General features: G+C 35.2%; 1 protein-coding gene across 4 annotated transcripts in view; it reads right to left on the bottom strand.

The window, feature by feature from the left end:
* Positions 1-14,627, bottom strand: part of LOC136028807 (calcitonin gene-related peptide type 1 receptor-like) — a 199,055-nt gene extending 184,428 nt beyond the window's left edge. For 2 of the 4 annotated variants that reach the window (XM_065706721.1, XM_065706728.1), the window contains exons 1-2: positions 14,410-14,626; positions 8,285-8,398 (exon numbers count right to left, since the gene is read on the bottom strand). In XM_065706721.1, coding sequence (XP_065562793.1) covers positions 8,285-8,398; positions 14,410-14,542 — 247 coding nt within the window. In that variant the 5' untranslated portion in view covers positions 14,543-14,626. Of the gene's footprint in view, positions 1-8,284; positions 8,399-14,409 lie in introns of all 4 variants that reach the window. The other 2 variants (XM_065706716.1, XM_065706738.1) reach the window with 2 other exon arrangements.
* Positions 14,628-17,944: the final 3,317 nt, after the last annotated feature.

Below are 17,944 nucleotides of genomic sequence, written 5' to 3'. Positions count from 1 at the left end.
CAAGCTTTCAAAAATAAAATTACTGTCTTTATTCAGACGATTAAGTATTTAGGAGACTAAATGTTTCGTTACTCATATTCCTTTCCTTAAACGTAATGCTTGGATACTGCCCTCACCAGATTCAAATTTTCACTGGGGTGCATGCTACCAAAAATATTAAGCGTATCGGCGACACACATTTTTGATGGTAAGTCCTCTCCCTCAAAATGCATAATGTGTATTCCACCCCCCGTTCCGTCGACATTCCAAAAGTGTCCACCTGATATCTGCCTGCTGTTCTCAAGATGTTGCACTTTTGCCATTCTAATAGCTCAGATACACACTTTTCTTTCGATTTAACTGTATAGTTCCCTCCATCAGTCAAATTGCTTAGTCTCTCTGATCCACCATCACCCCATAGACATTTTACGTCGATCTATCAAAGTTTTCCTGAGAATCCTGAGATAATACAAATTTGTTATTTGAATTGTCTTGGTAGCTATGGTTTCTTTCCGTCCACATTGCTACTTTGACTGGAATGTTTTAGTTCAGCTGGACTTATAGTACCTATATTTTAAACAAATTAGAGACTGAAGACTGGGTTGGAGAGAAAAATTTTCACCGTTTCCCCACTCTGGATCTCCCCTAATACCCGAAATTGAGACTTCTTTGACCTCTCTAATACTTGTTAGAAGTTTCAAATTGAAGCACAAGCCATGCCCGAGATGTTGCTAATATGTTATTTTGATAACATGGATACAAATATTCTCTGATTCTCGTATCTAAATCTGTTCTTGATTTAAGACACCCAATTTTTCAAACCTGGTGACGCATGGTGCCTTTTGATTTCCTTTGCAGCCTAATAATGCATAGGTTACAATTCTCAAAAGAGCTTATAGTGCAGAGATATGAAAAACATGGTAGATATGCTGTTTTAATGACACGGTTACATGTCGTATTTCTGTAGATCTATATCGGTTATTTTCCAATATCAAAATTCGAAATCAACTTGCCCCCTCTTCAGCACTGCTCGAAAGTTTCAGTTCGATCCCCCAAGCCATTTTCCTTATATTTCAAAATTTGAAAACTCAAGTTCACAAAGTGTCCTTTGATTTAGTCAGGTTGGCATCTTATTTTCAGAATACACCCTTGGAAAACTCGGAAAATCTTCCGATTTTTATAATGTGATAAAACTCACGTTGAGACCCATAAACATAAAAGATTCTTCAATAACACGCAATACTGCTCCCACTTCACTCTTCGACACAACCACACGCCTCCTCATTATATTTTTTTTAATCTTAATAATAGGGTTCCTCCCTCCCTCCCCAGACGTACAGCCACCTCACCTGAGTATACTAAAAAATCTAAGCTTCATCTAATTTAATTTATCTTTCTTTTTTTATCTTTCACTTATTGACCTTTAACTAAATATTTATTTAAATTATTTTTGAATTATTTGTGGATTGAGTCAATTATTTGTATTTGTAATTATTTGTGGATTGAGTCAAGTCTCTTCAGGTGTGATTTGAAGGTTGACTGCCAAATTATGGCACAATACTGCAGGTGAGGTTTCAGAAGTCCGTTGTAAATTAAACGAAGGGTTTTTTGAGGAAATAGGTGCTTCAGTTTCCTGATGATGCCAAGATTGCGAGAGAGTTTCAGCTCCACAGCCTGGATTTGGTCTAGAAAGGAGAGGTTTCCGTCCAGGAGTACACCTAGATACCTCGCAAAACCAGTTTATGGCCGCCTGATCGTTCCTCTAGAAGTTGTAATTCCAGTTATATATGGATGAATAGTTCCAATCCTTGAAAAGAATAGCACACACGATTTGTCGACATTTATTACAAATCGATTTGCATCCATCCAGACGTAAGTTTCTTCTAAGACAATCTCTAGTTTTCTCTGGAGTGACGTCATGAAAGAGTCACAGGATGCCATTGTAGTATCGTCGGCGAATGCCAGCAGCTCACTAGAGTCGTTGTCATTATTTGGAGTGTCTTCACCGTAGCAGAGTTTGCAGCACCGTGAGGTCCTGAAATTTGGGTTCAAAACACGACTTAGGTCATTCACATGAATCAGAAATAACAGTGGACCTAGGATCGACCCCTGTGGCACACCGAAATTTACCACGATATCGTTCAACGGATCTTCTCCTAAGTACATGCGCCGATTGCTAAGGTGGGACTAGAACCATTTCAGTGCCTCTCCTCTAACGCCGATTTGTTCTAGTTTACCTAGTAGAATTCCATGATCAATAGTGTCAAATGCTTTTTTGATATCAAGTTAAAATAGCAGCTGGCAAAAGTCCCAGATCAAGAGCTTTGTTGATAAATAAGATCAGTGACGTCAGCGTATCTTCAGTTGAATGTCCTGGTCTGAATCCAAATTGTCGTTGGTTATAGAATCCCTTTGCTTCGAGAAAAGAGTAAAGCTGATTCTTCATAGGTTTTCGAAGACTTTGGAAAATACCGAGAGAATTGAGATGGGTCGAAAGTTTAATGGGTCATCTTGAGGGCCACAAGATGGCTGCCATTCAGATCACAAGATCTGTGAGGTCAAATCCGGACACAGTGATGTACCTCTCAAGTTTTTGACAATCATTGAGACGTCGAGGGAAGTTACGGGAATGACTGCCATTGACTTAACACACGCTGGACCTAGAAAATTCTTATAGGATTTAGCTTGGGATGTTACTGTGTTCGCCGTTTTCTCCCCAATGCTGGCGAAGAATGTGCAAAGTGCTTTCGCAACTTCAGTTTGCTCAGTAAAGGTTTTCCCATCAACAGTAATTTTGGAGGGTAGTTCAGGTTTTTGATCGTTGGGTCGTAACAGTGAATTAATTGTTTTCCAAACTTTCCTTCCTTCCTTACCACTTTCAGCTAGTTTTGTATTAAAATATTCTCTTTTGGCCTTTCTGAGAATTGATTGGAGGCATTTCTTATAAGATTCGTAGATTTCTACGCTAGCTATACTTGGTCGGTTACGGTATTTAGCCCAAAGCTTGTTCTTCTTATTAATACATCAGAGTAGGTTGATATTGAAATCGCCCATAAAGACCACATCATGATTCTGTTTCTCTAGCAGCTGGAGTGTGTCCGATAATATATCCATAAAAGAAGAAACAGAGCCTGATGGGGATCGGTAAATTTCTCCAATGATTACTTTTCTTTGTGAAGGAAGCGATATTTCAAGGAAAAGTGATTCAAATACACCCTCAACGTTCCGAGTCAGTTGGCTATTTATATAAACTGGGTATTCATTCTTTGTGTAGATTGCCAATCCTCCTCGTCTCGTATCTTTTCTATGTATAAAATTCGATGTGTACCCGGGGATATCTAACAGGCTATCATTCTGTCTCGTCAGGAAGGTTTCGCAAAGTCCAAGAACATCAGGCTGTACTTGCCGACACATAGTCATAACATCTGTCAGTGACGAACATAATCCTTGACAGTTCAGTTGAATTACACTGAGCTGAGATTTGGAGCATCCTTGGGCCATATTTATTATTTGAGTATAATTAGTTCGAGGAAACTTACTACTATTAAACAAAGAATAATCTGTTTCATTACTTATTACTCGATCAAAAATTTCTTCAAAATTCAAAAACGATTTTTTAACTGTTCTAACCTATTCTGAGCTATCGGCAAGGCATTGCACCCCGGGGACAAAGAGTGGGAACTCAGAACTTACCTAAATCTTTCTAAATCTTTCTAAAATCTTTACCTAAATCTTGAATTTTGAAGAAATATTTGATCGAGTAATAAGTAATGAAACAGATTATTCTTTGTTTAATAGTAGTAAGTTTCCTCGAACTAATTATACTCAAATAATAAATATGGCCCAAGGATGCTCCAAATCTCAGCTCAGTGTAATTCAACTGAACTGTCAAGGATTATGTTCGTCACTGACAGATGTTATGACTATGTGTCGGCAAGTACAGCCTGATGTTCTTGGACTTTGCGAAACCTTCCTGACGATACAGAATGATAGCCTGTTAGATATCCCCGGGTACACATCGAATTTTATACATAGAAAAGATACGAGACGAGGAGGATTGGCAATCTACACAAAGAATGAATACCCAGTTTATATAAATAGCCAACTGACTCGGAACGTTGAGGGTGTATTTGAATCACTTTTCCTTGAAATATCGCTTCCTTCACAAAGAAAAGTAATCATTGGAGAAATTTACCGATCCCCATCAGGCTCTGTTTCTTCTTGTTATTGTTTATCTTGACTTTGTTTGAAAGCGGGCACCTCTGGATTTTTATTTTTTAGAAGAAAGGAGTGCTTGTGATTACCTGCGGTAAATAACGCAGAGAGGTTCTCCTTGCCCGGTGAAATGAATGTGTATTAGCCACAATCCGTGCCGGAGATAAGCATAGACGAATTAAAATAGACGATAAGCATAGACGACTATATCTAAAGAATTAAAAGGATATTTAGAGCAGCTGCATTTTGATGAAAGCGGGCCCCAAGTGCTAATTGGTTTTAGTAAATAAAGGGGCCCTTGCGTGTAATTTTCACTCTATGGCTTTTTAATGTGATTAAAAAGGCAGAGCGGTATTAACTGGTATCAATATGTCAGTGACGAAAGAACACTTCGACCGCCGTATGGATGAGCTGCAACAACTAATTTCGAAACTTCAGACTGAGAATAAAGTGTTAAGAGCAGAAAACAAACTGCTAAAGACTGAGCTGATTCAGGTCACGGCCACTGCTCTACGGTCGGAAATGTACGCTAGAAGAAATAACATTCGGATACACGGTGTTGAGGCTCCAGAAGGAACTGAAAACCTGAAAAATACCGTAGTGATATTCCTCCAGTCTAAGCTAGGAATTACAAATGCGGAACAGCTACGTATGGGTACCATGCATTGCCTTTCTAAAAAAAAACACTCCCTCTGAATCTTCAGCCGTTCCGAATCTGCGACGTAATACACTAAAACAAAAAATTGTTGAGCCGTTTTTTGTTAGCCTTGGTGACAATGACCGCTCAGCCATAATGAAGGAGTGTGGAAAGCTGAAAAAGACGGGTTTCAGTGTGTAAACACTGGACTTACCAGCTAAGCTCGGTAAAAGAAGAAAAGAATTACTAGCACTCGGGTACAAGTTGAAAACTTCGAAATCGGCAGCTGAAAAGTTTGCAGAAACGCGGGTGGTCCAACGAGGAATAAGACTGTGGTTGGATGTAAGAAAGTCGCGAAGTTCTGATTGGTCAAAATTTTCAGACGAGTGCTTTGATCCGTTTACAGTGAGAATAACGGCACAACCGATGATCCTGATTCGGATTCTCAAAGATTTTAGAGTTCAGTTTTTTGTGGTTATAATAGCAAAAGCGGGCAAGAATGTCATTGATCAATAAATTGTTTCCGCTTGCCTAAGTGATTGATGCGTTTTCCAAAAATGTCTCATTTTCCTTTTTTCCTGTGTTTTGTAGTTATTCATGTTTGTTTGCGTTAGTTTACTATTGCAGTTTGGAAGAAATTCATTCGGGTGTGCACTTTTCTCACGGCTCTTCACTTCGCTTCAAGATACGACCGCACTCCTCCGAAAGATTTAGGTAAGTTCTGAGTTCCCACTCTTTGTCCCCGGGGTGCAATGCCTTGCCGATAGCTCAGAATAGGTTAGAACAGTTAAAAAATCGTTTTTGAATTTTGAAGAAATTTTTGATCGAGTAATAAGTAATGAAACAGATTATTCTTTGTTTAATAGTAGTAAGTTTAATAGTTTGAAATGAGAAAAACAACGAACCATAAGATCTCATAGCTGATCAAACAACTGAAAATAAGCATAGCCGTCTTTTATATTATCAAATAAAATAAAAGTTTTTTTAACTGAAAGTAAGGAGCAACGTTAAAACTTAAAACAAACAGACATTATTACATATATGAGAAGATGCCCCCTCCTTGACACCTTGCTCTTCACGCTAAAGTTTTTCGGTACTTAAAAATAGTTACGTATTGTTCTAATTAAACAAACCTTATGTTTCAGGAGTCATTTTTAAAGAATCGGGACACAATTTAAACTTGTGCCTGAGCTGATGTCTGCTTCTTTCTCTTTGTGTTTCTGAATATGTGTGTTTGTATGTCTCTCTCTCTCTCTCTCCCTCCCTCTCTCTATCTCTCCCTCTCCCTCTCTCTCTCTCTCTCTATTTATATATATATATATATATATATATATATATATATATATATATATATATATATATATATATATATATATATATATACACATATATAAATATATATATATATATATATATATATATATATATATATATATATATATATATATATATATATATATATATATATATATATATATATATATATATATATATATATATATATATATATATATATATCTTCATGAAAAAGTGGTAGCAAACTTATCACATTTTGATTCGTTATAACTTACTTCGTATCATGAAATGCGTCAGGTTTATGTTTCCCAAGGACGTGTCAAAAACAGTTACTCACTTCAAAGAACCTCAACACTCACCTTAAAGATCTTAAGCCTACTGCTAGCACTATTGCTAACAACTCACCGTCACACTAAGTCGCCCGAGGATAACTAAAAAATTGCCATAACATTTGATTCACTGGAGATATAAATTCGCCGGTTAAATTTACTCAAGCACGTGTCATAAGGAAAAAGGGGCAGCAGACTTGTCACTTTTTGGTTCATTAAATTTCGGATCGTATTATAAAATAGGTCCAATTTACTTTACCGGAGTGCGTGTCAAAAATGGTTACTCACCCCAACGAACCTCAACACTAGTCTCAAATACCTAAAACCTACTATTACTGGTAGAACCACTAACGTCTCACCATAGCACCAAACCATCTAAGGTCAACTAAAAAAATACCATACTAATTGACCCACTGGAGATTTAAGTTCGCCGGTTTACTTTACCCAAGCGTGTGTCATAAGATAAAAAATAGGCATCAGACTTGTCGCTTGTTCATTCATCAAAATTCGGCTCTTATTATACAATGCATCTGGTTGACTTTAACCAAGTGTGTGTCAAAATGGTTATTTACCACAAAGAGCCTCAGCACTAACCTCAAAGACGCAAAACCCAAAATTTACTGCTATTAGTACAATTACTAAAAACTCACCACAGCACTTAGCTGCCTCAGGCCAACTAAAAAATGCCTTAGTAATTGCTTCACTGGAGGAACAAGCTCTTCAGTTTACTTTACCTAAGCGCGTGACGTAAGAACAAAGGCGTAACACACTTGTCGCGTTTTGGTTCATTAAAATTCGATTCGTATAATAAAATACGTCCAGTTTACTTTACCCAAGTGCGTGTGAAAAATGGTTACTAACCCAAAAGAACCTCAGCACTAACCCCAAAGACACCAAACCTACTGCTACTAGTACAACTACGGACGATTCACCACAGCACTGAGCCTAAAACAAAACCTACAATTACTAATACTACTAAAGACTCACCGGAGCACCAAGTCACCTGAGGCCAACTAAAAAAGTGCCATAGTAATTCAATCATTGGAGATATAAATTTGATGGTTTATTTTACCCAAGCGCGTGTCATAAGAAAAAAGGGTAGCAAACTTGTCGCCTTTTGATTCAATAAAATTCGGTTCGCGTTATAAAACGTGCCTGGCTTATATTACCCAAGCAAGTTTCAAAAAATGTTACTCAACTCAGAAAACCTCAACACTAACATGGGGGCAGAAGCTTGGGGAGGGCAACTAAATAAAAGGAAACTTAGTGAACTTGAGTCTTAAAATATTGAAATATCAGGAAAATGGCTTGGGGGGATTGAACTGTGACTTTCGATGGGTGCTTAAAGAAGGGCAAGTTGACCTTGAATTTTGAAAAGGGGAGAGGGCCGACATACATCTAAAGAAAAACTATATGTAACCCCGTCATTAAAACAAAACAAGAAAAGGCCTAAATTGGCATATACGCGGTAGTAAATGGCAAGAAGTTTGAAAATAATAGTACAATAACTTAAAGAAACAACCCATTTCGAGTACACATGTTCTTAATTACGTCTCCTGACGCAGACAAACAATTTCAATTTAAGAAAAGGAATGAAACCGTATGAACGCTATTCCCTAAATTCCATTTTATGGGAGATAAAAGGCTTCACCGCGAGTTAAAAGAATTATAAGGTTACAAAAGTTTTAGTGAGTAAGAAAACCACGGGTTGATTTTGTAATATTTTCTATACTAATTTTCTATAATATTTTCGAAACACTTCTTAGTAAAGATTTCTTAACACCTCTCAGTGAAAAAGTCTATCATCTTGCTTAAATGAAAAACTTACTTCTGGGATCAAATCCAGGAATGATCGTAGGGCATCTTGCATAAGAAATTTGTCCTGCCAGAGTTTCGTTCCAACAAGTCAGTGAGTCGAATGCTCTGGGACAATATGTTGTGCCTAGAAAATGATTTTTCTTTTATATTTCCATTTCCCTTAAATATTTCTTTACGACTTCCTCCCACATCAACAGCAGATGACCTAAATCAAGGAGTTCCTCCTTTATTTGTTTTCCTAAAATTGTTGGAAACATATAACTTTTGACATTGAGGTTTCCAGACAAAAAAAATAAACAAAAAGGAAAAGCAGGATTGATGGCTTCTCAAAAAGCAAAAAAAAAAAAAAAAAAAAAAAAAAAAAACAGCAAAACAACGGAAAACATAAAGTAATACCAGTTGATAAATGAATTTAGTGTTGCAATTTTAAAATGACAATGTCCTTCAGTACCATTCTTCCTTTAATTCTGTTCCAGTCAAAATTATTAAAAATTGATACTTATAAAAGAAAACCTATATAAGGTTAATTGGTAATTTTGTAAGTGTTTGTTTACTTTTCAGACAACAATAAACGACACTTGTGCCTTTAGGAAGGCACAAGCATCAATTTCAAAACAATGTGTGATATCTTAAGGCCTTATTTATTCCTTCATAGTAATTTCTGTTTGCTTGAAGTTTGACTTATTGTGTAATTTTTTTTTCAAAAAAAAATTCTAAAAGAAAAACGAAGAGATGTGCAGAAATTTGAGACGAGCAGAAATAATGTCATATAATTATGCGTACTTAGAACAATCAGAAATTAGTATCAAAGAGTAAATGAAACACAGAACAAAAAAATAAAAAAAAACTAACATTCACATAAAACGCAAAGATACTACTATAGATGAATAGGTGTATCCTAAAACATATAGAAATTGAACAGAATGCACAAGTCAAATTTAAGCTGGACAGAAATTATTATAAACCGAAATTTCTTTGTTTTTCATAGTAATAAACAAATCATATAAATGTTTTGATTAATATTGCTACTAGGTTATAGTTACAAGGAAATGTTAAAAAATATTTCTGGCTATTAGTATAGGGAAAACAACACAAAATCATTTAAATACAACTCCTTCAAAAAAAATCTCTCCTCTGGAAAGGCAGGATCGATGGCTTAAAAAAATGCAAATTTTTACTAAGTAACAAAAAACATAGACTACTATTGTTGAGAGAATTTAGTATCGAAATTTTAAGAGGGCTATTTTTCTCCGCACTGTTCACAAAAATAAAAAATTCAACTTCATAAACTAATACAGTTGAAAAGTTGAATTCAGTGATAGGGACAATTTTCCACATCGCCATCATGCAAATATTTTTTATAAATACTTTTCGAAATAGGGGGAACCGCCCTCGAAAAGTCAGAGAATCTAATGTAAGTCACACCATCACTGCCAGCGTACCAGAAGACACTACTGTAAAGGTTCCAAGCTCCTATCTGCAAAACTGTGGAATTTTATATTTTTTACCAGAAGAAAGATCACGGATGCTTGTTGACTTTTTGATTTTTTCTAGGGGTGACCATATCAAATCAATGACCCTGGAATGTGACGAGAGGGGTCATTTGGACGGAAATTAAAAGTTCTAATAACATATTTTTTTGACCCAAAAAATTGGAGGGCAACTAGCCCCCCTCCGTGCCCTTTTAGCCCCCCTCCGTTCCCTTTTAGTCGTTTCATCAAAATTTCGAAACAATCATTTTTTTCAGAATAGTTGAAAGGTAAAAGAACGATGTTTTTGGAGATTAAATATTACCCTAGAACCACCCGAGGAAGGGCCGCTATTAAATTTGCCAATTGTTTACATATGGTATTTGTTATAGCAGTAGCAGTAGTGGTAGTATTAATTTATTATCCAAAAGAAATAACAGAGACCAAATCAATCGGTAGCACACCAAAAGCGTCGCTTGCAAGGGCATGCTACTAACAAAAAAGAACAAAAAATAGAAGAGAAAAAAATAATAAAAACAAAGAACAAAAAAACAAAAAAAAACAATAAGTTAATCTATAATAAACAGAAGGATGAAACCGTGTACCAAGAAAAAAAACTTTCATAAATAATTCACACACAATAAAACAACATAATATCATGATCCCGAAGCAAAAAAAAAACAATAAACAATTATTACCAATATTAATTCCATCAATCTCAATCTATTTCAAAGGTATACCTACCAAGCAACCCAACACGCAGCTCTGTTTTGAATTGATTAATGGGAAATTCTTTGGTACTTGGAACAAGCTTATTCCACAGCTTAACCCCTCTGTAAATAACTGAAAAAGTAGTCCTACTTGAAACTAGGCGATGAACCTCAATGTCTCCACTTGTTCGAATTCTGTGACCATGAACATTAGATCTTTCCCAAAGAATTCCTTTAAAACATTCTGAAACGCACCCATAATAGTACTTATACATAAAAACCAGTGTATAAAAATCGTGCAATCCGGCTGCAGGCATTATATTAATCATACTGTACTTAGACCTGACTGAATCCCGGTTCCCTATTCCACAAAATGATGTAATGGCATTATTCTGCAGATTGGGCAAAGTATTGAGGGGAATATCCCAAGCCATACTAACGAAAAATACAAAATATACGGATGTATCAGAGAAAAATATAATAAACGTAAAACATTTGAAGAAAAAAGTGTTTTAATTTACAGATAATCCCTAAATTCCGCGATAGTATTCTACTTATGGCTTTTACATGGTACTTGAATGATAAATTTTCGTCAATAATAATCCCAAGGTACTTAACGGAACTTGACCTCTTAACAATTCCCTTTGGTGAAGCTATTTCTGTAATCCAAGAATAATAATTTGAGGACCGTGAAAAGATAACAAAACTGGACTTATTTATATTTAGGTCTAGCTGGTTTATCTTCAACCAAAGACATGTCATAGTCATTGCTGCATTAATTGTTGAGGTAAGTTTTTGTTCAGTTGAAGCAACACACTTCAATGTGGCATCATCAGCAAATAAGGGTGTAGTGATCCTGGACCCAGAATGTGCAGGGTCAACTAAACTCCTAATTCTAGAAGTAGTTGCAACAGCATTTGGCAGATCATTTATAAAAATAAACAAAAAAGAGGAGGACCTAACACAGAGCCCTAGAGGATGCCAAATTTTACATGAAGAAAATCCGTTATTGTTAACATACTTGCTCTGTAGTAATTGGTGGTCAACAGTGTCAAATGCCTTAATCAAATCAAGAAACAGACCAGTTCTTTTAAGCTTTTGGTCAAGATTGTCAAGTTATATATGATAATGCCATCTCTGTGGTAACCCCCTTCCTGAAGCCAAATTGAATTGGATTTAACAACTAATGCAGTTCCAAATGATCATAAACTCTAGCACACGCTTTTCTAGCACACGAGAAATAACCGGTAAGACTGAGATAGGCCGATAATTTTCAAGATCATTCTTATTACCGCCTTTAAAAAAAAGGGGTAATCTTAGCAATTTTCAAGCAATCACGAAACGTTCCCCATTTTAACCACAAATTAATGAGGGAAGTAAGAACATCAGCAACATAAGGAAACGTTTTTTTTAACACCAGAAGATTGAGTGAATCACTACCTGCCGATGTATTTTTCATGAGCAAGAAAAGAGTATACCGACACTTTTTAGGGGGGGGGATTTTCTGGGGATGAGTTTCCTACGGAGAGAATTTCCCATTAGAAGGGGGTCCTGTTGATGACCCTCTTCTACATATTGAGATGCTTTGGGGGAATTGTATTAGGGAAAACTTTCGGCGAATTTGGAATTATCTGGGGGATTTTTATGTGGCATGGGGAGTCCCCACCGAGATCTTTCTTCAAATGAAAATATGAATACAAACTAATTTAAAATTTCTAGATATTTTTCTTGTTTTAATTAAAACAGTAAAATTATTTCTCAGGCACCATAAATCTTTTTGAAATTTACATTATAAATTTCACGATTCTGAAATGAACTTAAAAAAATCTTCAATTTTTTTCTCTTAAAATTGTTATACTTCAATGTTTTTAAAGGCATTGCTTATACTTATAGGAAAAGAAAATTGGTAATGATGTGTTTCTAACAACGATTTCTACTAAACTTCAAACTCTTGGTTTTCTTTCTTAAGAATTTTAAATTGTTGTAATCCCTTATTAAAATATATGCAAATATTTTTGCAATTACCAGTTTTTTGTTCTTTACTCAATTAAATGTCTTTTCATATAGTAAAATTATTTCTCAGGCATCTTTTTGGAATTTACATAATGAATTTTGCAATTCTGAATAAAAAAAAAATCAATTTTTTTCTCTTAAAAATGTTTTATTATATGACAAAATCCAAGTTTATCTTCCAAGAATTTTAAGTTTTCCCTCAAAAATCAAAGAAAAGGATCTTAAAAACCATAAAAATCTATTGGATTCGTATAATCCACGCCTCTACTGGAAAAATCCATGTTTTCTTGAATTTATCCATGGCAGTTGCAAACCTGTATAATAATGGCGATTTTACAGAACTCCCAAGGTTGTAGTGTAATAACGAAATGATATTATGCAATTCTGCTAGATAAGCCGGGTTTCCAACAACAGGTAAATTCCCTGTTGTAAAAATCCAAATGAGACCGATATGCTGGTAATAGTAAACGTAGTATGACGGGACAATGGTCACGGAAAATTGTCCGGTGTAAGTGTGCCACGAGTAGCGGAACTGTTACACGCATGGTACACGTCCAAGATATATATTAGGTGGTGGAGACTGTGTGAAACCTCGCAGAAAACTTCAATAATTACCCATGTTTGTTTAAAAGTCAATTTTCCAGTGCGTTTTAATTAGAAAAAAAAAATAAAGGGAAAAATTTTGAGAAAAAGGGGTCTCTTTAAAAAGCTAAAGTTAAACTGAAAGTCAAAAGGTAATTATTGTAAAATTTATTACTCTGTCTTTTGCTAGTATTGGAATTTTTTCTTTCTTGAAGTTCATGTTCTGTATTAGAAAAAAAGAGTTTGGGAAATAAATATTCTTGGTTGTCAAGAGTAAATGACACTGGCTTTTGGAGTGTTTAGAGGACGGTGTCCCGCTTGTATTTTTGGTGCTCCTGGTTGTAAGCCTTTAATAGCATTGTTGTTCTATTTTTTTACTGTTAAAATACACACTTGCCGAAACATAATTTTTTTTTTTTTGGCAAAGCGAAAATTACATCTTAGTCTTTAAAGAGGCCAAGAAGGTGGTTGTCCCACTTTTCTTTCAGTTTTTTTTGTTAAATTCCAAAATGAGAAACATAGGCTACTGTTCAAAACAAATATTTTTTTTTCAGTAAGGAACAAGTGACTTTGGCCTTTCAAAATGTTGTTAAGGGTGGTAGCCACATTTACATTCCTGTAAAATTCTGTTCCCTAAAAATTTTGAACTGATTATTCGTTTTAACTTCTGGACTTTTTTTTTGTCGTATTTATACATTCAAAGTAAAATCATTCAAGTAAAATCACCTACTACAACGGAACAATTTGCAGTAAATTCAGCAGATTTTGTGGATGAATAGTACTATTTTTTTGGAGAAATAGGGAAATAGTACTTACAGAATAGCCATAAGACGAAGCACTTTAACGCAAAAGCTATGGAGCGGCAGTCCATGGCAAATGGTTGTCTCTCAGTTCAAGTAAACACGAAACCCATTTTTTAAAACAAAAGAGTAAACTGAATATTCACAAGCTTTTTCGACCACTGCAAATAAAGCTGGAAATGTGGTGAATAATTATTATGTTGATGATTTTGTTTACACCTGAAAATCCAACATAACAGGCTCAAATACTTCCAATTTTTTAGAAATATGTTCAAACAAATTTTAAGATAGTACAGTAAAATGTGGCATAAAATGTCCTCGATGAAGGGTATATATTTGTTGTCTTAAATTTTCGTATAATACCTACCCTATAATATGTACTATACATCTATTCGAACGACCCGTACGTGCCCTATATCCGATCGATCTGTATATCAGCACAATTTGTACGTGTCTACTCTTTGCTAAAAGTTATTGGCTAAGTGCCTTGAAGGTACTTTCAGAACACTCAAAAGAAAAATACAACAAACCCCTTGATCTATTTCCTCAATCTTTACTTACCAGCTTCGGGCTCTGTATAGTTTTGAAGACATTCGGTTTCTTTTTGTTTTATAAAATCGTCAATTGCTTTAAGATGGCTGGTGTCAAATTCCTCGTCCGGGTCATATAATTCTTGAAGAATGTCAATCTCCATTATTTGCTCTAGCTTGGCTACACTGGATCATAATTGTTCACCTTACACCTGCTTTATAGAAACTGAGTCTCCTGTTTGAAGATAAAAGGTTCTTAAATTCTCAGGAGATTGTGTAGTCTCCAAAAAGACTAGTAAAAACAAAGCAATGCGCAACACCGAATTAAAGCGAAATAAAAATTTCGAAATTTAATCGTGCCTAAAGAGCCTCAGAATTAAATAAAATAAATCTACTTCTTAAAAGATCGGTTTTCCCAAACGTAAAAAGGAATAAATTATTTGCAAACGATTAAAGGAAGACGTTTCGTTGGTACTTTTGTGTCTACTACACTTAAAGCGGATCAAATATTTTTCATAGAGGATGTAGATGAGGCTCAGAAGCAGAGTAGGCCTAAAAAGTTTCGTCTCCTCTGTCTTCTTGGCCAACAATACTTACCCAATATGCCATGTGTGGGTACGACCACTTTCCTTCAAAGGCACGAGCAGAGCGGCCTATGAAAATCATGATTCGCGTATACCATTGGGCCTAGTTCTTGCCCCGTAAGTTTAAAGTTAATAAGAGACAAAAACTACCCTTTTTCTGCATAAAAGTTAGTGGTTGAGGATAGTAGCCTACTGGAGAAAAAAAAAACAGGCCTACTTTTGCTCCAAATTATAATTGTGTTGCAAGAGCAACACTTTGGTTTTGTCCCGGTTTTTTCTGTTTTTTTTTTTTTTCTATGCCACCGATGTCGGCTTATTCCTGGAAACTGGTAAAGGTCTAACCTGTGCGGTTTTTACGGAAAGTTTGGACCTTAGGCCGAATTGATGAATATGGCAGTACATTTTGGAAAGCTCCGCAGAACTCATGCCTGGGGCCAAAAAGGATGGTTTTTGCTTGTCCACGAGTCAGAACCTATGGTGTGCGAAGTGAAATGGAGTTATGTAGCCTATGTGAGAGAGGAGTATCTGAAGTTGTGAAGCCAAGCTTTCGTTTCAAAAAACCATGTTTCTGCTTTCGAGTGGAAAGCTCCGTTCAAGCAGGCAAGCAGGCAGGCACCATTTTCAAATTGAAGATGGACTACAATCTATAAGTTTTAAATATATGTGGCAGTTACCCGGCCCCACAGAGCTTATCCTTTGCTCCTTTCGAAGTGGTGACGTTAGAAAGTTGGCCACCGGCAAAAAAAAAATCAACTTTTGAACTAAGACAGATTGATTTTTTTTTTTTTTTTTCGACGGCAATCGATAGCTCTTGATGAGCTTATCAAAGTATATTTCGTCCATTTTTTGATACAAGACTTCCTTCATGAGATATACTAGTTTGAAAGTTTCAAGGGGTAGACAACTTCAGTAGTAGGTTACAAACTGAAACTAAAAATAAGCCGATACCAATTGTGAGACATGTAGGGGATTTATAAGGAAAAGTCAACTGTTACCTCATAATCACCTTCGGCAGTGAGGGGTTTGCAAATTCTGCTATTTGGTCTACCTATTATTTGTTTCCAGTGTATTTGATGACAAGACCGAGTTGGTTCCAGTGGTAAGACATGTAGGGAGCTTGTAAGTAATAATCATTTGTTAGGCTACAATCATCTTTAGTGAAGAGGGACTTGTAACTTTTGCTAGTTGGTTGAGCCTACCCATACACACTGTAACCTAGAATTAAGTGTTTATTCACCGAGTACAAACGACAACGTAAAACAACAAGGCAGTTTCGTAATAATTAATAGAGTGTCATCAATGGGATTTTGATCCTCAAAAGTTACGGATAGCTTTATTATAACAACTAGATTATATAAGATATTGTTCCAAGTCTTGATCCGTCACGATGTCTACGATTGAAAAGGATAAAGTTCAACTTGCTGCAAAGTCAATTTAGTCCCTTCTTTCGATATTCTTTTGTTATTGTTGTTTTTTCAACGCTGAGGAATAGCCTTTGATCATGTGATTACTAATCGTGTTCTTCTTTGAACATAACGTTTTAAAAGCTTCGATAGGCTGACAACTTCAGCGTTTAACCGATAGCAAAGAAACAAAACCAAAGCTTTGCTCTCGCAACACTTTATTCGGCGAAGCCGGACAAAGGTTGTCGCGACACTTCACGTTGCTCAGGCAACGTAGGTCTAGTTCATTTTGTTTATGTGACCTTATCTATCATTGTTATTAATTAAGGGATTAGTTAAAAAAAACTATCCAGAAACGAAGTTTTTCAAAGAAAAGTAAGGGCCATAATAATCTTTAGGCCAGCAGAAATAAAAACCTACAATAATTCAAACTTAAAATGACTTGAAATTCATGACTTAAGTTTAAAAAAAAAACTTAAAATTCAGTTACTATTAAGAATAAATGAAACCCAAATCGAATAGAAATTAAATATACAATCATAGCAAACAAACGACAGAAAAGATGCTACTGTAAATGAATAAATAAATCCTACAGCAAATAAAACTTAAATTGAATATGCAAATAAAGCTTAAAATGAACATAAAACCACTACAAACAAGAGTTTCGCTACTGCCACCTTCCATTACTGTAAAAGTTTAAAACCCACTGTGTCATCGGTGTTTAACTAAAAACTATATGTGTCTTGAACAGTTTTGGAAACAACTAATAAAACAAAACTGAATATTTGATATATAGCGTTATTAATTGTTGAAAGCTCATCAGTTCAAAACTTTATTTCACTGTAAGTCTTATTTTCATTTTCAATGCCATAATAACTGGAAAAATAAACATTTATAATTCATAACTCGCTTTCAGTGAAACGCCAATGATACAGTAGGCTTTAAGTCTTTACAGTTAGGGAAAAGGCCAGTAGCCAAACTTTTGTTTGTAAGAAAAACTATATTTGTCTTAAAAGTCTTGGAAAGAAATAACAAAATTTTAAATTTTGTTTTTATTTTCAATGTTAAACATTTTGTGATATAATTCGTTTTCAGTAAAGCACCAACGACCCCGTAGGTTTCAGACTTATAGAGCTAGGGAAGGAGGCAGTACTCAGACTTTTATTTTTAGTGAGTCCAACTTTGAAAGTCTAAAAAAAACTGCATCATTGATGCTTTACTGAAAACTATGTGTCTTGAACAGTCTTGAGAAGAACTAATAAAATCAATTCTGGTCCAACTCTCGAAATCAACTCTTGTTTGTAGTGATTTTTGTTCGTTTTAAGCTTGATTTGCATAACCATTTTAAGTTTTTTTTTCGTATTAAGATTTAATTATTCATTTATATGGGCACCTGTTATAAGTTTGTTTGCAATGATTTTTTTTTTAATTTCTGTTCATTTTGAGTTTCGGGTTGGATTTGACAATTATTTCATTTATTTGTGTGTTGCCAAAAATAATTTTACGTTTAGTGTAAAGTAAGTTTTTTAACCGCATTTTAATTACGGCTGTTGCGTGCGAGAATAATAAAAAATCTTGA

Source organism: Artemia franciscana, chromosome 1 (assembly GCF_032884065.1).
Source record: "Artemia franciscana chromosome 1, ASM3288406v1, whole genome shotgun sequence".
NCBI lineage: Eukaryota > Metazoa > Arthropoda > Branchiopoda > Anostraca > Artemiidae > Artemia > Artemia franciscana.
Note: the sequence above shows the minus strand (reverse complement) of the source record. Positions and strands in the feature narration are given on the sequence as shown.